Genomic DNA, 23,189 nt, shown 5'->3' on the forward strand with positions numbered 1-23,189 from the left:
CTTCCTGCAAGGCCAAGAAACCAAGCCCTGGAATGTGGGAGAGGAGGCACTGGTCCCTGATGCTGGGACCATACTGCATTCTGAGCATCAAATAAAAAGGAAGATTGGCTGTAGAGCCTCTCAATTGGTGATTTATTGAAATTCCATAGAATTGCAGGGTCGAGAGGGAATCCAATTTGCTGTTGGAATGGCATTTTGCATTGTGGTAGCTAAGGGAAATGGTTTGTGTTCAAGAACTAAAGAGATCCTTTAGTAGATCCAAGATGAAGCCCAGCATGTTCATTTAACACATGTTTTGGATCCATAAACTCAGGGGCTTCTGAAAGCAGCAGGCTGGTCAGCATAGGTTGTCCAGTGGTAGGGGTCGGGGTGATGATGGTTTTAAGAAATTCAGAGGGGGCTGGCGAGATGGCTCAGTGGGTAAGAGCACCCGACTGCTCTTCCGAAGGTCCAGAGTTCAAATCCCAGCAACCACATGGTGGCTCACAACCATCCATAACGAGATCTGGCACCCTCTTCTGGAGTGTCTGAAGACAGCTACAGTGTACTTATATATAATAAATAAATAAATCTTAAAAAAAAAAGAATAAAAAAAAAAGAAATTCAGAATCGAGTTATGTTTCCTACTCAACTCATAGGAAATTGAGGAAGGACGGTAGAGGGGGAAAAGAAGGAAATTTGTTAGAGTACCAAGAGACACTGCAGCCAGGACCAGCCATCTGCAGGAAGCGGTGGATGGCTCGTTATACCAGGTCCAGGAGGAGCCGAAGGCTTTGCTGGCCCATGTTTAAGGAGCAGCTGGTATTGCTTATTGTACTGGACCAGGTGGGTATAGAACACAATGAGCTGCTTCGTCCTCTGGGTGCTGAATTTTTCCAGAACGTTGCATTTGTTCTTGAACTGAGGTCACCATTAGTTGGGGTCTTCAAGGGGGAGCTCTGAAAGGAAAAGGATGATTGTGTAGACAGGGTGGCTGGCCTCGGTGCCTCTCACACAACTTTTCACCTGCTGCTGAGCTATTTTATCAGTGACCCATCCTTGGTTGTATTTCCTGTCCTCTCCAGGACGGTGTGAGCCTGCCTCTTCTCTCAGTGGAACCGTGGCAGTCAGTTCAATGCGGCACACCAGAACCAAAACCCACAGCAACAGAAAAATTCACCTTGGACAGTTAGTCTTAGACTAGTGTGAAGCTCTAGTTTCTAGACTCTAGAAAGGCAGTCTCTCCTCTCCGGGCTTGCTCTCAGCAGGAGCAGGAAGCACGGCTGTGGGAAAAGCCTGGGGTATATTTAGTCTAGCCCCTGCTGGGGCTGGATACAGGGCATCCACCCCTGGCCCCAGTAATCACTCCCTTGGAGTCTGTATACTGTGGGAGCCCAGTGCCTGCCTTCCAGATGAGGAAGGCTGGAGGTCTCTCACCCCTGAGGCTGGCTTCCTATTGTGACCTCAAAGCAAGACATTCCCAGAGTAATGGATCTCTGGGTTAACAGCAGCCCTGGGCATGGACACAGTATTTGTTAGTGTCTTAGGGTTTTACTGCTGTGAACAGACACCATGATCAAGGCAAGTCTTATTAAGGACAGCGTTTAATTGGGGCTGGCTTACAGGTTCAGAGGTTCAGTCCATTATCATCAAGGAAATTTGACAGCATCCAGGCAGGCATGGTACAGGAAGAGCTAAGAGTTCTACATCTTCATCTGAAGGCTGCTAGCAGAATAGTGGCTTCCAGGGAGCTAGGATGAGGGTCTTAAAGCCCACATCCACAGAGACACACCTACTCCAACAGGGCCACACCTTCTAATAGTGCCACTCCCTGGGCTGAGCATATACAAACCATAACAGGTAGTATTTGGGTGACCTGCCCTGTTCTTAGATCCCCAGAGAGAAAGCAAGAAGCCTGACCCAGTCTGTTGTATTCTCATGCCTCTTAGCCACTGCAGTGCAGCCCTGGGGAGTCAGGAAGGCCACCTTCCTCCCTTGAATGGGAGTTTGCTCACCCAGATTATTGTCAAGAACTTTTCCAGCTTTACCTCCATGGCTGCGGTTGATTGACTCTGCTCAATCAAAACAGCCAGTGGGATTCGAGAAAGCAAATTGTTTGTTTATATACTGACTGGTGTTAAAAGTTGTTGTAGACTCTTTTGAGGTAGGCCTTGAACTCCCTGGGTAACCGAGGCTATGAGTCTGAATTCCTGATCCTCCTGCCTCTCCCTCTAGACTGCTGGGCTTCGTGAGCATGCACTATCATGCCCGGCTGTATGTGGTCCTGGGTGTTGAGCTTGGCTTAATTTGTGCACTCTGCCAACTGAGCTACAACCCTAGCCCCACAGCTGTGTTGACATAGTTTCTTAGAGTCATCTAAGAGTCCTGCAGTGGGATCACAGTACACGCTCTACTCATCTAGGTTGTTTTATTGTTGGTAATAATGAACATACATAGTCTACCTTTTGCCTGTCTGGTCTCTGCTCTGCTTTTCTTCAGCTGTCAAAAATAGGCTTTATGAATGAGCTGCAATGTGCTGTCCTCTGTGGTACTGTCACAGCCTGCTGTGGTCAGCACTGGAGAGTGTTGGTTCCCTTTGGAGAGGCATCTATGGTGTACCCTGCCTTGTCCTCGGAAGGCCTGGGCAAGTGCTCCATCCTGGCCATCCCTCTCTGGCTGCGTGGCCACCGTAACACATCCTGGGTTCACTCAGTGGGTAGTGGTTTGGGACTGGGGATCCAGGAAACTACTTCAGGCTCCTCTTCTCAGGGTGTCTAAAGGAAGCCACTTACTTGGAACCCAAGGCCTTCCCTGTTGTCTTAGACCCAATTCAGCCCATGTTCACTAGAAGGTTGGCCATTTTCTCACCCCATGAAGAACTTGGGCTTATTCACTGCTGTTCCCTGACCTGAATTCAGGATCATCATATCCTGAGTGATTAACCCCACACCTGCTGGAGGGATTCAAAACAAATAGGGACACCAACCTGCAGACTGGAGAGCAAATTATTTCCTCCCGTTGTCCCTGTAGGACTAAAGGGAAGAAAGAGCGGGTAGCCACTCTGGATCCAAAGGCTGAGCTGTTTCCTCGGACTCCTCTCTTGGGGAGGTGCAGTGAAGTTCCACTAGTTTATTTTGAGATCTGTCTCATGGTGTCTCTGCATGACATCACAGAACTTGCTTTGGGCCACTTAAAAACAAACAAACAAACAAACAAACAAGTTAAATCATAATCGTCAGGGAAGGCTCAGGATCCACGGCTTCTTAGGCTACTGATAGGTCCACTGTGTGACTCTAGGCAGGCAGGAGTCGGCCAGTTCTCAGGAGATGCCTATAAATGACATTGATGAGTGTGGACAACGTGAACTTAGGGAGGTTCAACTTGGGATTTTCAATTTTATAGTGTTCTGAGGAGCAGTCAGACCCAGTCAGCATTGTGACCCCAAGATGTCTATCAGCATTGTGACCCCAAGATCAAACAGCCAGTTCCCTACAGCAAGCTGTGTTGCCGAGCTGCCATACTCTGCAGAGGTGTGTCACTGAGCTGCCATATTCTATAGAGCTATGTCTCTGAGCTTCAATGCTCTGTAGACCTGCGTGACCCCCAGCATTGTGACCCCAAGATCAAACAGCCAGTCCCCTACAGCAAGCTGTGTTGCTGAGCTGCCATACTCTGTAGAACTGTGTCTCTGAGCTTCAGAGCTGTGTTTCTGAGCTGCAATACTCTCTGTCGGTTCACCAAATGCATTTTAAACTTACCATACTTTGTTGCTTATAGTAGGTTTATAGGAAACCACACTAAGTTGAGCAGCATTGTGGTTGCACATATTGTTTTCAAGCTCTGTCTTCAAAACTCCCTGAAACTCTGAGACAACCCTAGAGTCAGGTGAAGGTGTGGGGCTTCAGGTAGAGGCTTATTTACGGTTCAGATCCAACTCCAAGTCTCAGGTGTCTACCTCTGCTGGCTTGTTGTTGTTTTTGTTGTTTATTTTCAGGTTGCCACAACTTAGAGTCATCCAGAGATGCTGTAACCTCAACTGAAAAAATGCCCCCAAAAAATCAACCTGCAGACAATAGATGTCTAGAGAGCCCAGCCCACTGTGGGTGGTGTTTCCCCTAGGCAAGTGGTCCTGGATAGAATAAGAAAGCATGCTAAGCCAGCCTTAAGAACAAACCACTGGGCTGGTGAGATGGCTCAGCGGGTAAGAGCACCCGACTGCTCTTCCGAAGGTCCAGAGTTCAAATCCCAGCAACCACATGGTGGCTCACAACCATCCGTAATGAGATCTGGCGTCCTCTTCTGGAGTGTCTGAAGACAGCTACAGTGTACTCACATATAATAAATAAATAAATCTTTAAAAAAAAAAAAAGAACAAACCACTAAGCAGTGTTTCTCCATAGCCTTTGCTTCAGTTCCTGCTTTGAGTTCCTGTCCTAGCTTTCCACAGTGATAGAGTCCTACCTAGGAGTTATAAACTGGAAAAAAGGTTTCCTTCCTAAGTTGTTTGGTCATGGTGTTTTATCACAGCAATAGAAACCTAAGACTTGTCCAGGGCACAGGCACTCAGGCCTTAGACCCAGCAAGCTGCCATGTTGGGGTACAACTCTCCCCCCTTCCCCCAATGCTTTCTTAGCTCCCAGGGCAGGTTGGGTGGTGTAAACAGATCTCTAGACTCTAGCAGCCAGGATCCAGAGTGCTGTGGCTTTCCTGGAGCTCCGGGTAAGAGTACAGGCAATAGGAAGAAGTGAGAGAGAATGACCAGACCTGGAAGAGCAGTCAGTCAGTCAGACAGGCGAGCAAACTGGGATTAGATGCTCCTGCTGTACCCAGAAGGAGTTCCAGTCCATCTGTATGGAGCTCGTGGCTTGGGCTGTGAGGCAGAGATGCAGGAACAGGGAGTCCTCTGCAGAGGGGAAACATTTTGTCCTCTAGCCCTCTCAGTCTGTGCAAGACAGGAAATTCCTCAACCCTCCAGAGGCAGCCAGCTTTCCTGACCACGGCAGCCCAGGCTACATGAGGTAGATCTGTGTGTTTCCAATACAGGCTCCCTAAGTCCACTCTCAGAGCCTCCTGCCAATAGTCCTCCAGCAGCCGCACTCCATCAAAAGACAAGCCCCCGAACTGGGGGCAGGGACCAAGACCACTACCTGGTGGCCAGCGGCGGGACAGAGCAGATCTCTCTTAGTTACTCTTGTGTGCTTGTTCCTTGTTCTCCCTGCCACAGCCTCGCTGAGAAGCGTTACTCTGACTTTTATTCAGTCCTCTGAGCCTCGTCCTCTGATGGTCCCAGAGGCTGGGCTGGGAGAGCTTAGCTTTCTGTGGCCACAGGTAAAAATTAACATGTTGTGAAATGGGCCTTAACCTGGTAAAGAAACCCTGAAAACTACCCCCAGAGTCCTAGAGTTTGAGAGAAAGTTTGGAATTTGTTTCCCTATGGTGGTGGAGACCCAAAGTACGAGAGTCCTCCCTTGATCTTCGATTTTAAATTAGAGGTATTCCGTTGTCTTAGTCGGGTTTCTGTTGTAACGAAATACCCAAAGACGGATACTTTGTAAAGAGGTTAATCTTAGTTCTTAGCTCTAGAGGACAGAAAGCATGACACAGATCTCTGCAGAGGTCTTCATGCTCTGTCCTGTCATGGCCGAGAAGCAATAGAAATCAGTGCATGTGATAGTGTGTGCTGAAGACCAGCAGTGCAGGTTCCAGGCTCACTGTAGAACACGGCACTCTCACATGCACTAATCCAGGTCTCTGAGACCCATCTCGCTCTTGAGAGAACTAAAGACCTTTACCAGTCTCTTGAGAAAGACGCTAGTCCCTTATAGGGGTGGTGACTCCATGACCTATCACCTCTCGGGGGACCCTTTCTAGTGCCTCCATATTGAGAATGAACTCTCATCATGACTCCCAAGGATCAAGTAGAACCTTTGCCTATCTCAGACCCTGATTTGATACCAACTACTACAAACAAACAGAAAGTAATAACTTGTTGTTCGCCCTGAGTTTTAGTTCAAACCATAGCATCTGGCCTACTAATCTTACTCCCTATAGTACCAGAAAAAAACACAACAGCAAAGTGCTATAGGAGAGGCTAGACACTGGACAGCCTGGGGCTTGTCCTGTATGAGAAGCAGACAACGCCTTACCTCCTGGAGACTGGTTGAAGCCAGCCTGGGGGAGGATGGTAAGAGTAGGGAAAAGCGCTTCTGTGAAAAGCTGAGAGGGAGGAGGTGGACCAACCCTGCACCCAGAAAGCTGCCCCGGTCTTCGTCCTTTATTAGCTAGCACGCTACCTTTGTGCCTTTCCCAGATTTTACTCAAGTATTATGAAGGTACAGTGAGCTGCATGTATTTTAGGAGTTTAACTTAAATGAGTTTTGGCAGACATGTGAATATCCATGAAACATTTACCCTGACCTAAAAGGTGAACATTTCTGTTTCTCTTAAGCATTCCTTACTGCTCTTTTCTAATCCACCCCCACCCCTCTGCCACGGCCACCCAATGCTATGCTTTCTGTCTCTCTAGTTTGGGGTGTGTGTGTGTGTGTGTGTGTGTGTGTGTGTGTGTGTGTGTGAGAGGGAGAGACAGAGAGAAACAAAGAGAGGCTGTAGGATGGAGCCAAAGCTTTACTTCACACAGGTGAGACTATTGCTCCATCCCTAGTCACATCCCACCCTGTACTTTTGCTTTGTTTAGCTGAGATGTGATCTTACCCTAAGCTGGCCTCAGGCCTACCATTCTCTTGCCTCCTCAGTGTGGGGATTATCAGTGTTTGTTGCCATATCCAGCTTTAGTTTATTCTTCAAAAAAAAAAAAAAAAAAGAAGAGGAGGAAGAGGAGGAGGAAGTGGGCTTGGGAGTATAGGTTGGTAGTGGCACATGTATTTATGTATGAGATCCTGGATTTGATACCCAGCATCAAGAAGAAGGAGTAAGAAGGGTGTAGGGAGGAGAAGAAAGAAGAAGGAAGAGAATTAATCAGCTGCTTACTGTGTCGTGTGCATATATCATATCTGGCGAGATTAAGAAGAGCATTGTTTGCTTCTGGGGAGACAGTGTCAGGGAGCCAGGTTGGGAGGGAGACTTTACACAGACCCTTCGGTAGCTTTTGGATTCTGTACCACATGAGTGTATCACTTAACTCAAAGGATTAAAAAGAATTTAAGAGGAAAAAGTCTTTATGAAGATGCCCAGTGTGAGCTTTCTCGCTGAGGTCCTCCTGAGGAACCACGACTTGTTTGCACGGGAGTCTGTGGAGCTTCACTGTTTAGTCTCTGCTGTCAGGCCTGAGCATTGTCACATCGGGCAGTGACAGGGGGTGTACCTTGTTCCCAGTGATCTCCAAGAGCCTCCCAGCACATACCAGACCTGAACTTCAGCAAAGCTATGGCATCTAGTGTTTGTGGGGTGCCTGAATGTTTCCCTCCTGTTTTTATGTCTACCACACAGAGAAGAAAGGTGAAGGAGAGAGGGAACACCGTCTATCCCCAGCTCGCAGCAAGCCCATCGCACCCATCTTCCTGCAGGGCCTCTCCGACCTCAAAGTCATGGATGGAAGCCAGGTCACTATGACAGTCCAGGTGTCAGGTCTGTCCAGATGGCTCTGTCCTTGGGGTGTATAAGAGAGTGATCATGTGGCAATGGGTATTGCTCCTAGATGCCCAGAAAACCACCACGGATCCATCGGCAAGGGGCACAAGACTCTTCTGCCATCTGGGTAGCATTCTGTAGACTCAGGGTTATATGGTCCAGGGGAAGGAGAAGATTAAGGTTAACATGGCCAGTTCCAAACGAATGTGTAGGGGTTTTGTTTGATTGTTTGTTTTGGGTTTTGTTTTTGGTTTTGGTTTGTTTTGCCATTTGGTTAGTTTGGTTTGGTTTGTATTTATTTATTTTATTTTATTTTTGGATTTTAAGGAGTTTCGACTCTTTTTTTGTTTTTTAAATTAGTACATATTCGCTGTGGAAATCAATGTGTTTCACAATTGCATTTTATTCAAAAGTATTCTGTACTTTAACCACATTTAGTCATTGCCTTTCCTCGCCTCCCACCAGCCCCTTTCCATTTCCCAAATAGAGCCCCTTCCAGTTTTGATTCATATGAGGAACAAAACAGGGGTGTCCAGTCTTTCCCCTCTTAATCTACATAGTGATAGAAATCCTAGCAAGAGTGATAAGGCAAGAGAAAGAAAGAAAACTGTGGCAGGTAGGAAATGAGGAAATCAAGTTATCCAATTTGCAGACAATATAAGCCTATACCTAAAAGACTGTAAAGACTTTCTGGACTGTTTGTTGTGAGGACCTCTGGAGTCTTGGATGTTGTCTGAGTTGTTCTAGTGAGAGTTTAAGGTAGAAGGGAGATGATCAGAGACCCTCCAAAACCATACAAAGAAAAAGGCTTGCCCCTAGGCCAAGCTCTCCTGGGCCTTGCTGGGGATGGCAGGAGATGCTCCCAAAGACCCAGCCCCATGCTCATGGCAGAGTAGACATGAGCACCTTTGGGTGTATCTGTGGTTCTTGGTTCCTAGCAGTGCCTCTGAAAACTGGGGGTACCCATCTCTGACTTCCTCTTCCCTCTAGACCGGTAAGCGTAATAAATGTGAACTGTGAGAGGACCAGAGGGCTTGGCCTGCAGAGGATGGAGGCTTTTTCCATGATACTCCCAGATAGAGGCTTCACAGAGACATCCAGCTGGAAGAGATAAGAGACAGTCTACAATGGCCTTCCAGGCCTGAGGAGTCTGACCCACGCCGACAAACGGCCATCTGCTCACTCTTATGTCTCCCCAGGGGCCTCATCCCTCTGGAAGCAGAGCCCCGTGGTCAGCTTTCAGATCTAAAGAAGCCCTCACATGGTCATCGATCTGTACGCCTAACACATTCCAGAAGCACAGCCCGACACTGCTACCCTCTGAGAACCATGTTTAGAAATCCTCTGCATACTGAGGCCCTAGGACCACACTTGTGTGGTCGCCCAGGGCTTACAGAGCCCTTTCCAGCGACCGCCTGCAAGGGAGCTGCCATGGGGTCTCTATGTGAGGCGGGGCGGGGCAGAGAACACCTTCAGGGTTAGGTTCTTTCTTTGTGCTCTCTGCCACTCTGAGGACAGCTGGCAAAGATGAGATTGGCTCAGTTACCCCTCCTAACAACCCTGTAAGGCAGGGTGTGGGAGGAAACTAGGCAGCATGTTTAGCCCAGTGTTAACATTCTAACTGCACAGTTGCTTCCTGGCTAAGGACGTCCCTCTCTGATGACCTCCTGTCGCCACTCTGTGTTCAGGGAACCCACCTCCGGAAGTCATCTGGCTTCACGACGGGAATGAGATCCAGGAGTCTGAGGACTTCCACTTCGAGCAGAAGGGTGGCTGGCACAGCCTGTGTATCCAGGAGGTGTTTCCGGAGGACACGGGCACGTACACCTGTGAGGCCTGGAACAGTGCCGGGGAGGTCCGCACCCGGGCCGTCCTCACCGTGCAAGGTGAAGCTGAGTTGCTTTGATGGGGTCGGGGTACAACTTCTGCCAAAGCCATTTAGAAGTGAGGGAAAGACACCAGACTACTCCAGTCCCACTGCAGCCTCAGAGGCAGATCACTGTCTCCATTGCAAGCTCTCGCAGAATGGGGCTCCCTTCCCCAGTCTCCAAAGTCCCTGCAGTCTCTGGGCTGCTTCGTAGCGAGACGGAGCACTGAGGGTAATCCATAATAGACTTAATTTGGTATTCATGGTGTGAGATATGAAGTCCTTTCATGAGTCCTTTCTCCTGCAGAAACCTTTTCCAGAGGCAAGGTGGGTAAGCCTCTGTAAACACATGCAGTAAGTAACCGTTCTCATTCACCACATCCAATGGAAAGCATGAGCATCCAGCCCAGGACCCCGTATCATCAGGGCTTATACAAACTCATATTAGTACTGTCCCCTAATAATATAACCAAGGCAGATCTGCACAAAAGATGTACTGTGTCCACATACCCAGTCCAAGTACCTTCTAGACCACTTGTTCTCTGGTAACGCACTGCCTTCCAACATGGTGGAGAACTGGACTCCAGGCCAGGCTCCGTCCTGAAGGGCCTCCATCTCTATTGTTTCCCCCATTGCCTACTTCCAGAGCCTCATGATGGCACCCAGCCCTGGTTCATCAGCAAGCCTCGTTCGGTGACAGCCACCCTGGGCCAGAGTGTCCTCATCTCCTGCGCCATAGCTGGAGACCCCTTTCCCACCGTGCACTGGCTCCGCGATGGCAGAGCCCTCTCCAAGGACAGTGGCCACTTTGAGCTGCTCCAGAATGAGGACGTGTTCACCCTGGTTCTAAAGAACGTGCAGCCCTGGCATGCCGGCCAGTATGAGATCCTGCTCAAGTGAGTCTGCCTGTCCTGCCAGCCGCTCTCACCCCACCCCACCCCCCAGACTCCTGACTCTTATGCTGGGACTGGGAAGCTAGAGGAAGCAGGAGCTGATGCAGGTTTATTGAGTTCATATCTCTGTAGCTCCAAGGCTGGCAGCTTTAATTGGCGATGGCCTTCCTGCTTGCAAAGCCCCAGGGTGGCACAAGGGCATCATGTGGCAAGAGGCAGAGAACACGCATGTGGTCTTCCTCTGCCTCATCTTTACAGCTGCTAGTTCCCAATCACAGGGATTCCAACCGATGGAGTGTTAGATTTTCCCCAAGGACCCACCTCTAAATATTATGGTTGGGTTAAGTTTCTGCCTTCTTGATACCTCACAATAGACATGAAATTGCAGTACATGGACCTCAGGGGCACATACTTCCAGGCCACAGTAGCTAAGAGTTGGAAGCATCTCAGCGATAGTTCGAACCCTCGGTTCCTTTTACTGCCCATTTTTGGAAATCACACACTCTAAAATGTGGTTCTTGGTTAGAAGTAAAGCCTCCCAGTACGACCTTTATTCAAGAAGAGAAGAACCAGAAGTCCATCCTTTGGTAAAAAAGCATACCAATGAATTTCATATATTATTATTAAGCTGCTATGGGGGACGGGATGGGATTGGAGCCAAGTTCTGTTTCCAGCACCCACAATGGACAGTAACTCCAGTTCAAGGGGACCTGACATCCTGGCCTCTGTAGGCACCTGCACTTACGTCATATCCTCACACACAGACAGAGCACATACATATAATTAAAAGTAGGAGTGGATGTAGCATGCTTGCCTGGTGGTACAAGGCCTTGAGTTTGATTCCCCAGAACTGAAAAAAAAATCCAAAATAAGTTTTAAGATATTTTCTTAATTGCTACCGGGCAGAGCATGGTGCACACTTTTAATCCTAGCACTTGGCAGGTGGATTTCTAGGTGTTTGAGGTGTGGATAAAAGTCTGAAAAGAGTCGGGGGTTATTTTGTCTGGGTTCAGGGTACAGTGCACCATAGAGGAGAGCTCAGGACGGCAGGAGCTCTAGACATCCGCAGTCAGGAAGCAGAGGGAGGAGATCAGTCCTCAGCTGCTTTCCCCTTTGTATTCAGCCCAGGCCCCCAGCCCAGGCCACGGTGCTGCCCAGGTCTTCCCAATCAATTGACCTCACACAGACAATCCCTTACAGGTAGGACCAGAGGCGTGTCTCTTAAGTGAGTCTAGACACTGCCAAATTGATGTTAGCCATCACACGTAATTAAAAAATGAAAATAAGACAACCACAGGGAGATTAATTTTTCCTATTAAAACACTCCATCTCCTAAAATCCTAAGTGAAGCCTAGATTGATGGACAGAATACCTACTCTGTGTTAGCCTAAGACTGGCACAAGCACCTGTGCGTGAGAGAATGTGACATATCCTGAGAGTGGTTAGACATGGCCTTAACAGGTGCCTGAGGAGCTGGTCACTTCCTTCCTGAACTTGATCAACTCCCTACACTGAGTCCACCACTCAGGATCAGCTGTATAAACTACACTCTATGCTGCGATGGAATACTGTACCTACAATAATTCTGAGTGTGTGCTTTTTACTCACAGCAACTAGCTGTTGCAGCTTAACAAACCACCCCCAAGTGCTTAAGTGCATTTAAAAAAAAATACCCCTTTAAAAAAGAAAGCTGGGCTGGAGAGATGTCTCAGTGGTTAAGAGCACTGACTGACTGATCTCCCAAAGGTCCTGAGTTCAAATCCCCAGCAACCACATGGTGGCTCACAACCATCTGTAACGGGATCTGATGCCCTCTTCTGGTGTGTGTCTGAAGACAGTGACAGTGTACTCACCTACATAAAATAAACAAAATCTGAAAAAAAAAGAAAAAAGAAAAAGAAAAAGAAAGAAAGCTATTATCTCTTAGAGATCTTTGGGTCTGTTCAGAAATTATTCCTCTATTGGCAGAGCCCCACTGATCTGAATTAGACAGAGGACCCTCTTACAAGTACTCGTCATGCTATTCCCATCAGTCATGTGCTTAGACGATGTCACCTGACTCTGCCTTAAGCTTAAGGCCTTAATCAGGAGGGACAAATCTGCCTCCATGATGAGGGGTCTACACCCTTGCTCACTAGGCCAGTACTAGGGCAGAGAGTGACTTGATGTGACAATACTTTCTGTTGAAGGAATAACACTCTGAGATTACACTTGTATTAATCAACCAGATAGCCTATAAGAGATGGGTTTTTTGGGTGTGTGTGAGGTTCTGTTTTTCTGGTTTGGTTTCATGAGATACAGTCTCATATTGTCCAGGTGGCCTCAAACTCAGTATATATAACATCGAACTCCTGAATCTACTGTCTCCATCTCCTGGATTTTTTTGTGTGATTTTGAAGCAAAAAGAAAGCCTGTGTGTTAGCCAGTGAAAGGGGACTTGGCTGTTAAATGAGCCAAGAAAGAAGGGGGAAGGGAGAACAAAGCAAAGATCTATAGGAAGTCTGCCAGGCCGTAGAGGGGGTTACACTGGAAGGGCAAAAGGCAGACAGTCTGGGACCAGCTGGGGACAGTCATAAAATGTAGACTATCCCAGCTGGAAGGGTATGCAGAAATTATCTAGCTGTCCCATCTAGTAATGAGGGACACCGAGGTCTTGGGTCGTTGACTTGCTCATGGCCGCGAGCTGAGCCTAAGTTCGAGCCCTTGTCTTTTGACCTCCATCAGATGGTCTTCCATTCTTGCAGCCTATCATTCGGAGTGTCTTTCCATGCACGGGGAATGAGGGACCTGGGAATTCATGCTGGTCCCTTCATGCATCCCTTGCCCTCTTCCTCCCAAAGTCTAGATTCCTCATTCCTCCCGGAGGCCATTGCCTTGGCCTTGGCTCTGTCCCCAGCAGAAAATGGAGCAAGTCAGTGGAAAGTTCTCCTGAGGAGTGCCTGCCAGGCCTGCCAGGGACCTTGTCCCCTCTCACTATTTTTGTCCTGACAGAAGTCAGACCTAGCGCATGGAAGAGGGTCTTTCAAGAAGGAAGGCTGGTAGCCGGGCAGTGGGGACACACGCCTTTAATTCCAGCACTTGGGAGGCAGAGACAGGTGGATTTTTTAGTTCAAGGCCAGCCTGGTCTACAGAGTGAGTTCTAGGACAGTCAAGGCTACACAGAGAAACCCTGTCCCAAAAAAAAAAAAGAGGTGAAAGAGGAAGAAGAGGAGGAGGAGGAAAGCTGGGAAGTGGGGCTGTGAGACAACCAAGGGGGTGCAATCTGTTCCTGTGGAGTAGTGGGCATGGATGAGTTTTGACCTCCCCTTCCCTTCCTTCGCCAGCCCTGACCAAAAAGAGAGCTAGCAACACATCAGCTCCAAATTCCAGCTGAGATGTTAGAAAGCACAGACATTTTCCAGAAAATTAGTTCTTCACCTTTGCATATAAAATTGTCCTGTGTGATGGTGATTTGGGAAGGGGCACGTTGCAAGGCCCCTCATCAGAGTGTGAGCCTCTTATACGGGGCTCAAGAAAGGGGAGCGTGTTTGTGGCAGGTTCGCAGCATACAGGATGACTGCTGTGTCCTGTGTGACAACATCAGGGCAGGGCCTCAGTCTCAGCCTGTTTGTGAAGGAGTGTGGGTAATATTAAAGATGTCTCCAAGATACTGTTCCTGCTGGTGAGGTCACTGGTAGATGGCCCCAGGCAAGAGTCTATCTGAACTTTATAGGCTCCAGAAGAACCCATGGCTTGCCTTAAAGGCCCAGTAGAGGTTTTCACTTTAGGCTTTCAGTATTGTCCCCCCAGTGGCCCAGCCATGGTGTCTCTGTGTTCTTCCTCCTCATCTGTCTGGAGACCTCAGGTTGGGTGGAGCTAGAGACCTTGGGCGGGGCTTATCTTTGTCCGTGGTCCCCACCACAGATCATCGAAATGACAAGAGCCCTTCCTTGCTTCCCTCCATGGGGTTATATACATACATGTAGCTCCAGCTCAGAAGACATCCATCTCTGATGCACAGCCTCCTAGACTGTGGCGGGGGTAAAGTGGGGCCATCTGGTCAGGATCTGCTCCTGATTTCTATGCCTGGGTTTTGTCCTCCTTATGACAAGAGGAAACTCAGAGATAATGTGAGGGAGAAGGAGCTACCAAGGAAACACCCATTGGGCATCTTGCTCTGTTCCATGCCAGCATCGCTGCGAGGTAGAGAAAAAGTAGCTTAGCACTGCCCAGGAGGCTGACAGAAGCAGGAAACCAGGTAGCTTGCTCACGGCCTGGCACTAATGTGCTGCCGGATAGAGGTGTAGCCTGCACTCTTCAGGTGCCTTCACTTGGCCACTTCGAAGAAATCAGGCCTGGAGGAAGGGACAAACTACAGGGGCTGACCTGAAGGAGAGAGGAATGAGGTCCCAGGGAGGGATCAACGTGGCCACAGCCTGGGATAGCACAAAGACAAGGGGTGGAGTGAAGGAGGAGAGAGAGGGCTGGAAGAAAGCAAATCCACCCATCCTGGTTCACAAGGGTCCCTGCCCTTCACAGGGGTGAGGAACAAGGCCTCAGACCCCGAGAAGCAGAACCACTCTGTAGCTGCTAGTGTCTTTCCATGAGGTGGATTACGTGAGGTGCCAGACAAAGTGAGGTGGATTACAGCTGTGGCAGCAGGACATGTAAGCGCATCTCCCCAGACTCCAGATGTAGGTACCTACCAGGTGGTTCCATACACTTACGTGTGGGCGTCCACTCTTGTGGTTAAGGCACACATGTATGCAGACACACGAAGAAACACACCAAGATCCCAGAGCAAACTGGTTCTGATAAGCAATGTAGGACCTGTGCACAGGCCACAAGTCTTATATGTTGGTAGATCCAGGTCCCAGACCCTGTTCCTGCTGGTTATCTCTGAGTTCAGGCATATCGTTCAACCTTCATGCACTCTGTTTGCCTTATATAAACAGTGCTGCCTCTAAGCTGTTAGAACCATAGACAAAATGAGATGGGTTTTGTGAGGAGGAAGAGGAGGAGGGGGAGGAGGAGGAGGAGGAGGGGGAGGAGGAGGAGGAGGTCCAGTGCTGACAGCTGATATGTCTATCATGGGTCTGGAAGGGTTGCTCAGACCCAGCAGTGCTGCTAAGACACCTAGGGAAACCGTGGGACCTGAGAATCCCAGCACTGCCTTGCATAATCCCCACAGCCTCCTTCCCTACACTCTCCAGACCAAGCTGGCATGCTGTGGAGAACAAGATAAACAAAGCATGTGGCAGTCATGAGGGCCGGAGGGTCTCAGATAAACACCGGTAGATCTTCCCCATTTCATTCCCAGACTTGCCCCTTTATGAGACATCACTCTGAAGCACCAGCAGGGGGCAGCCTCTCGGGCCAGAGGGCTCAACTGCTTTGAATCCACTGGCCAGCCATTCATCCCCCTGCCTGAGAAGAGGGGCCTCAGCCCGGTCATGCACCCCTGGAGGCTGAACAGCTCTGTGATTGTAAGGAATCCAGAGCCCTCCCCACCTGAAGGAGGAAAAGAAAGGGGCCACCCATGTTGGGAGGCACGCATGTTAGGTTCTTAACACAGAGTGTTCTGATTAATGAAGGGGGCTGTGACTGTTTTCAAGGAAAATTCAGCCGTTGGGGAAGTGGCTGTCATTACTTTGAGGGAGTCTAGAATCAGGTCAGGTCACTGGGCATCTGAGCAGAGCCTGTCTGCATGGACGAGAGGCTTCATCGCAACCCCTCAGCAGCCTTTATTCTTGGACTGAGGGATCGATCGATAGTGTTAAAGGATTCCCATCTGTAGATGCTAATCTTTGCTGCCCTCCCAAATGTCTCCCCTCCCCTTTCTTTTTAATCTGGAACTGTAAAAATCAAAACTGACCACAGGGTGAGAGCCCTAGCCTAGATCTAAGTCTGGGATGGAAGCCACAGCTAAGCCCTAGGCCTCCTCCTTCCTCTATGGCCCATCAGCCCACGACCAAGTCTACACTTGCCTTGCACCCTTCTGGCCCCGAGCTGAATAGGACCTTTGCCCAGGGAACCGCATAGCTCTTATTGTATTGTCCTTGACTTCATCAGGAACCGGGTTGGCGAGTGTAGTTGCCAAGTGTCACTGATGCTTCACAACAGTCCTTCCAGAGCCCCACCACGGTGAGTGCCCCCAGGAGTAGCCTGGCCAGGTCCCCGAACAACAATGCACCCACACCTCTGCCTGGCCCTGAAGCCTGGGGTTGTTTGTGTCCTCCTGCTGAGGCTACCAGAGCCAAAGAGAAAGATTGGAAGGGGATGAAGGAGGGAGGCCAGAAGAAGGCGAAGGAGGGGGTGATGTGTGTTTCTTTTTCTTTTCTCTCTGTATTTTTTTTTTTGCACACACCCTTATAAGGCTACTGAAATCATTACCGATATAATAAACCAACTAGGCGAGTGAGTGCCTCTCACCAATGTTCCCTTCTATAAACACAGCCTGGCCGGCCCCCACGTCCCCTTCCCCCTCCTCTCTACCCTCCGCCCTCAGGGATTTGCTCTCCCCTGACGTTTCAGCCTTACCCAGCCCCTTTTCCTCTTGCTACTTTCTCTTTTTCCTTCACTGGTTATTGCAGGGGGCGGGAGCCTGCCAGCTGCAAGGGCCTCTGTGGTGGTGGAGGAGTTGGTGCTCATGGTGATGGTGACCGTCATGGGACCCTGAGGCCCTGCTGGCCAGCGAGAGGGCAAGGTTGGCCTGAGGAGGAAGACGGAGAAGACGTGAGGGGGCTGTTGAAGAGACGGGTGGAGACCAGGCTGCACACAGAAGAGGCCATCCGCCAGCAGGAGGTGGGACAGCTGGATTTTCGAGACCTCCTGGGAAAGAAGGTGAGCACCAAGACCGTCTCAGAAGACGACCTGAAGGACATCCCAGCCGAGCAGATGGATTTCCGCGCCAACCTTCAGCGGCAAGTGAAGCCAAAGACTGTATCCGAGGAAGAGAGGAAGGTGCATAGCCCTCAGCAGGTTGACTTTCGGTCTGTCCTTGCCAAGAAGGGGACCCCTAAGACCCCCGTTCCTGAGAAGGCACCACCTCCAAAAGCTGTCACCCCAGACTTTCGCTCTGTGCTAGGGGGCAAGAAGAAGTCACCTTCAGAGAATGGGGGCAACAGTACTGAGGTCTTGAATGTCAAGGCTGGGGAAAGCCCCACACCTGCAGGCAATGCACAGGCCATCGGGGCCCTGAAACCCGTAGGCAACGCCAAGCCTGCTGAGACCCCGAAACCCATAGGTAATGCCAAGCCTGCCGAGACCCTGAAGCCTATGGGCAACACCAAGCCTGCCGAGAGCCTGAAACCCATAGCCAACGCACAGCCTTCAGGGTCCCTGAAACCTGTAACCAACGCACAACCTGCTGAGCCCCAGAAGCCTGTGGGCAATGCCAAGTCTGCTGAGACCTCGAAACCAGCTGGGAAAGAAGAAGTCAAGGAGGTAAAGAATGATGTGAACTGTAAGAAAGGGCAGGTCGGAGCCACGGGCAATGAAAAGCAACCTGAGAGCCAAGGCTCGGCCCCAGTTTTCAAGGAAAAGCTACAAGATGTCCATGTGGCAGAGGGGGAGAAGCTGCTACTCCAGTGCCAGGTGATCTCTGATCCCCCCGCCACTGTCACCTGGTCGCTGAATGGGAAGACACTCAAGACCACAAAATTCATCGTCCTCGCCCAAGAAGGTAAATGAAAGCGAGGGTAGGGAAGATGGGAAGCCCATCCATGGGTCACTGTCAAAGCATGAACCTGTAGCTGCTTGATGGTCACTTGTAGCCATGGCCTGAGCTGGAATAGCCACCCCTATTCCCCCTCCTTTACAGGGTGGGCTCTCTGCAGAGGGGCCCTGGGTATACACATGAGCCTACTGTGGATGCGAGCTGCTGCGCTTCTGAGCCTTGTGGCACATGCTATGCCTTGGTGTCTGTCTGGCAGAGCTCTTTCCTGGCACCCTACCCAAGTCTCCTCTGAGCTTACCTAGGACTGAGTGTTCAACATCCCCCTTGCCCCCCCCCAGTAGAGAGCTATGCTTTGCAGACTGGGAGAAGGGGGACATGGAGCTGAAGTGAGCTGGGGACCCTGGGCCCATTATTCCTTGAGAAGTGTAGGAAACACTGCATGACAGCTAGTAGGAGCTATATAGACTGGCATCAGCAACAGCTCATTCTTGAGAACACTGTGGGTCCAAAGGGCCCCGTGGGCAAGCCAAACCCTTACACAGCCCCGATGGGCCCGCTCACTCGGGACAGAGCTGCTCGCTTCCTAATTTGGATGAGACTTTTGTTTGCTGGTGTTTCACATTCTTGGTTGGGGGGTGGTGCGAGTCCTGCCACCCGTGGCCTTTGGGGCCTTGGAGTTCTCAAGCCTGCCAGTTTACACCAGAGAAGACAGGGGAGTGAGAGGAGGTTATCTCCAGTCCTTTGTTATGGTTCACTCTCCTTTTATATTTATTTATTTATTTAGTGTGTGTGTGTGTGTGTGTGTGAGAGAGAGAGAGAGAGAGAGAGAGAGAGAGATTATAATGAGTATATGCACACGCTGCCACGTGTGTGTGGTCATGTTTGAAGGTGAGAGGACAGCTCATAGGAACTGGTTCTTTCCTGCCACTGTGTGTGACCCCTAGGATCAAATTCAGGTGGGGAGGTGGGGAGGGAAGCACCTTCACCTGCTGCCAAGTCACCAAACCAGCCCTCAGTGAGTCTTATCAGAAACTCCTAAGCCACAGAAGTTCCCACAGTCCTCTGAGGTGGCTAGTGGAGAGACACGGTTCTGCCTGAGCTAGAGCTGACCCTAGAGGGTCATGAAGAAGGTCCCAGGATGTGACATGTGCCCTTGAGATACTGAGGGAAGTGTCTGCAGAGGCTGCGTGGACAGGTCTTAGCAAATGCCAGTGCACTGAGACGCCAGCCCATCCTTCCCCTCCTCTCTCCACTCTCCCCTGGTCACTCCCCTCGCCACACACTCTCCCCTCATCCTACAGCTGCCTACCTCCACAACCCAGGAACGAGGCATTTGTAGATAGCAGCGACCTTTTCCCTTGCTTCACGATTCAGCCAGACAATCTAGAGCAGCCGAAACGTGTGGAGTCTAAATGTTGAATGACCAAAAGGCAAACTGGACATTTTTTTTTTCAGCAGAGAGAGATTCTGTAATCTTCTGCTAATGCGTTGACAGTAACTTTTTCACACTGATGTCCTCAGGTTGGCAGGGTCTTCCAGAAGGCATCTGTCCCCCTGTGTCTGCTAGTTCTGCCCCCGTGGTGCCCACACACAGGAGGTCTTAGGGCCACTGTGGTGGGGTAAGAAGTCCAAGACTGTGGATGCTAACATCCTCCCTGTCCCACCCAAGAGTTTTCCACTCAAACTGGAAAGCTTGACTAGGTGTGTTTCCCAGGTCACCACGTCCAGTGACCTCTCTGGGCAGGATGGAGGACAGCCACCAACCTGGGACATGTAAGTGGTAGAATCCTGCATGATACTATCTATGAGTACACCAATCTCAGGAAAACTGGGGTTCAGCGGTGATGAAGGTGGCAGTTCCCAAAGCCAGAGCCACCAATAGCCACTTACAGAGTCTGCTCGAATGAGCTGTATAAGATAAACCTCAGCCCTGGTCACAGAAGTGCTCCCGAGCGCCCAGTCGCTGGCTGCTCTAAGGCCTGGGTTGCTTGGTGTAATCTTCACCCAGAGCACAGAGAAGCAAGCAACATCATCCCCTCCCACAGGGGAGGACCTAAGTCCTCAGTGACAAGAGAGACTGTGGGAGGGGAGGTAGGGATCACAGAGAGAGCTTCAAAGCAAACTGCCAACAATAGTCTCCGTATTTCAAAGGACGAATAGCTTGCTTCCATTAGCGGAGCAGCTTGTCCAGATACCATCCTAGACAGTTACATATTCTAATCCCTTGATTCTCACACTACCAAGTATCCTTATAACAGAGAAGTTAAGTAAACTGCCCAAGGTTGCACAGCCCTTAAGTAACAGAGAAAGGAAGAGACCAACCTCCTCCCTGCAATGGAGAGAACAGACCCATGAAGTGAGCCTATCTTGCCACAATAAAGGGCAGAGTATTTGTTCTCCAAATACCAGCACTGGCCCCTGAGCCTGCACTCACCAAGTCTTTATGAGGGTTTTGTTTCCCCACCCCCCCCCCACCCAGGGGAAGTGCATCTGAGGACTTAACAGCTCTCCCTGGAGAGGTCCTGGAAGGTAGCCAGGTGGTGGCCAGAAGTGGAGTGAATCTGCTCCTAGTGGGTCTGGCAGCAAGGACATGGGCTAGCTGTGATACAGCTGTTGGAGTGATGCCACAGAGAGGTCTGAGAGGATGAGATGTTCCATGCTGGGGACTGGGTAGCTGGTAGGAAAGCCCAGAAAGCAGGCCAGACTTGGGCAGCAGGGAAGCAAGCAGTAGGTAGGCCCTGTACAGGGCTGGGGCACTAAAGGCTGGCTGCTTGCACATGGGCCTATCTAGGCTATGGCAGGGGGTGACTTGGCCCTGATTTCAGCCCACATCCTGTCAGAGAACATGTCTAAAAGCAACAGCGAGCCATGCAGGGGAGATTTTGGAGTGAGGAATGCAACACGAGAAGCTGGGGTTTTAGGGGCTTGGACTGACTCCGGGACAAAGACAAGGATGGAGACTGCTCAAGAGATCAGGGATCATGGTGGTGAGGCCCAGGCTCCCAAGGTGAGCGTTGCCACAAAGGGAAAGAACCCAGTGCAAGAAGTACAGACATCTGCCATAAAACCCGTAGCCTGGCTTGAAGGGCAGGGTGATGGCTGGGGCTGGGAAGAGAACAGGGATGGAGAAGACAAGGGGATATTATCACTGGAACTAAGGAAGTCTGTGATTTGAGATGATGAGCAGGGGTGAAGGGCAGTACCCATCTTCCTGTCTCCCAGCACCTCCCTCCCCCTCCCCCTGCCTGCACTGACCCCCAACCCATCTCTCTCCCCTCTATCCAGATTCACTTCCTCCAGGATCCCTTCTTAGAGCCCTGTCACTTTAGTTGAGACACCCAATGGATCTCTTGATCTCAGAGCTCCCCTTGCTAGGAGCTTCTCTGCTGAGCCCCACAGCCTGCAGGACAGGATTACACCCACCCCACTTAGTGCTGAGGAAATCCCAAAAAGAGATCTAACAGCCATTGGTGGCATTTGACCACTGGGCAATTCTTAAAGTCGAGTGGAAGTGGCTTTCCTCCTCTGGCAGCCAGAGCTGTGGGATGTCTGTGTTCAGGAGACCATCAGCTGGGCCTGTCCTCCAGGGACAGGTACCGGGTCCTCTCTGTCTAGACCTATCTTGGCTGGGGGGACTGGAGGGGGGAGCAATGACCCTGGAGTCCAGGCAGGGCTGAGGTAGCATTGAAAGGGCCTTTTATCTCTGTGTGTTGCTTCCTGCCTCCAGGCCGGGCTTCCCCTAGCAAAACATTTCTCCCAGTCTAGTAAGGAAGCTTTGTTTTCGTTGCTGTTGTCGAGAGATGATTCATTTTTTTATTGCCTTCAGGGTGGAATCTAGTGAAGGCTTTTTCAATCTTGTATAAGCTCATTCCACAAACTATATAGCACCGCATATATATATATATATGCGATCCCTTTGCTTGTATGTAGAACCCACTTAAAGAACTTGGAATTCGTCTCTTATTTCTCTTTTTTTTTTCAACAATACATACAGACATATATTATTGATCATGTATTTGTGATCTTGTCTTGAATAGATCCAGGTCCCCCGCTGTGGAAATAACCTCCACAACATTTTATTGCAGTTGCATTTCAGACATGGCTATCGCCCTCAGAGATAGCACAGTAGACAGGAGTGTGATTCAGCAATGGCCTTGAAGTGGCCTTCGCTGCTACCAGTGTGCTCAGATGCCTGGGGAACCCAGGAGAGGCGCAGCTAGAGCTAGGGTCTTAGAGGTGACACAGAGGTCACTGTGCCCAAGGAAGGGACCCCAGGTGAGTAGCCTGTGCCTGCCAGGAGGGCAGGTCAGGGAGGCTGGCAGAATAACCAAGAGCCTGGCAAACCCTCACCCCAATCCACTTGCCCTTTCTTTTTCCTCTCCCCACCCACTTGGGAAAGGGAAGCTGGAGGGTCCTCAATCACAGAAGAGTGACTCCTCGGCCAGGAGGGGCTCCTGGCAGAGCTGGGGAACCACTCAGTGGATTCCTGCTTCCCATCCCCCCCTCACTCCCTCAACTCCTCAGCTGACAGGCTGAGGATTCTATAATAAAAAAAAATTTCTGGGAAACAGTTTTCTTCTGGAGGTCAAGAATGAGCCGTCCCACAGGAAATACCAGTTTCTTCATCGAGGGTAGCCAGCCTCCAGCCTGCCCAGTCTTCTTCCAACCCACACATGCATGTGGCCATGGTCAAGCTCTGCTGGGGCCTTGGAGAGCTGGGAGAGAGGCGGGGTCTCTTTCAGATCCTCCACTGCCCTTCCAGCCATCCTGCTGTCATTCACTGGACCTGTCATTTAAGTTTCAGGTCAAAGGCAACTGGGGAACCAAAACAAAAAACAAAAAAACGAGGGATGAGACAAGCTATCACTTGGGAGTGGGGGAGTGGAATTTGTCCTCCCAGACCAGGGAAATCCAGAGGTGAGTGGGTTTCCTCTAAGCCTGTCTTTCAGGCCAGGTGTCACCCTAGCATCCTTCTGTCCAGCCAGGTGACTGGAATGGCTGCTATCACTCCCCTGTCTCTGAGCCTCCCAGTTCTCACTCTCAAGCCAGACTTTTTCCATCTCCAGCCAAGATCCTTTCTGTTGCAGTTGAGAAGATAACGGTGGCCCACTGTCCTCACTATGGAAAGATAGGGCCAGGGCTGCTCAAGAGCTGAGTAGGAGGGAGGAGACACAGATCAGCTATCCTATTCCAAGAAACAGTG

At 50.2% G+C, this 23,189-nt stretch overlaps 1 protein-coding gene across 2 annotated transcripts in view; it reads left to right on the forward strand.

Annotated features, from left to right (window-relative positions):
• The window catches only part of Mylk (myosin light chain kinase), a 252,091-nt gene that overhangs the window by 155,736 nt on the left and 73,166 nt on the right, over window positions 1-23,189 (forward strand). For both annotated transcript variants that reach the window (XM_029470833.2, XM_029470832.2), the window contains exons 12-16: window positions 7,429-7,566; window positions 9,258-9,455; window positions 10,083-10,332; window positions 16,381-16,452; window positions 16,902-17,992. In XM_029470833.2, the coding sequence (XP_029326693.1) occupies window positions 7,429-7,566; window positions 9,258-9,455; window positions 10,083-10,332; window positions 16,381-16,452; window positions 16,902-17,992 (1,749 nt within the window). The remainder of the gene's footprint in view (window positions 1-7,428; window positions 7,567-9,257; window positions 9,456-10,082; window positions 10,333-16,380; window positions 16,453-16,901; window positions 17,993-23,189) is intronic.

Source organism: Mus caroli, unplaced genomic scaffold, assembly GCF_978045245.1.
Source record: "Mus caroli unplaced genomic scaffold, Mus_caroli_1 scaffold_17, whole genome shotgun sequence".
NCBI classification, from domain to species: domain Eukaryota; kingdom Metazoa; phylum Chordata; class Mammalia; order Rodentia; family Muridae; genus Mus; species Mus caroli.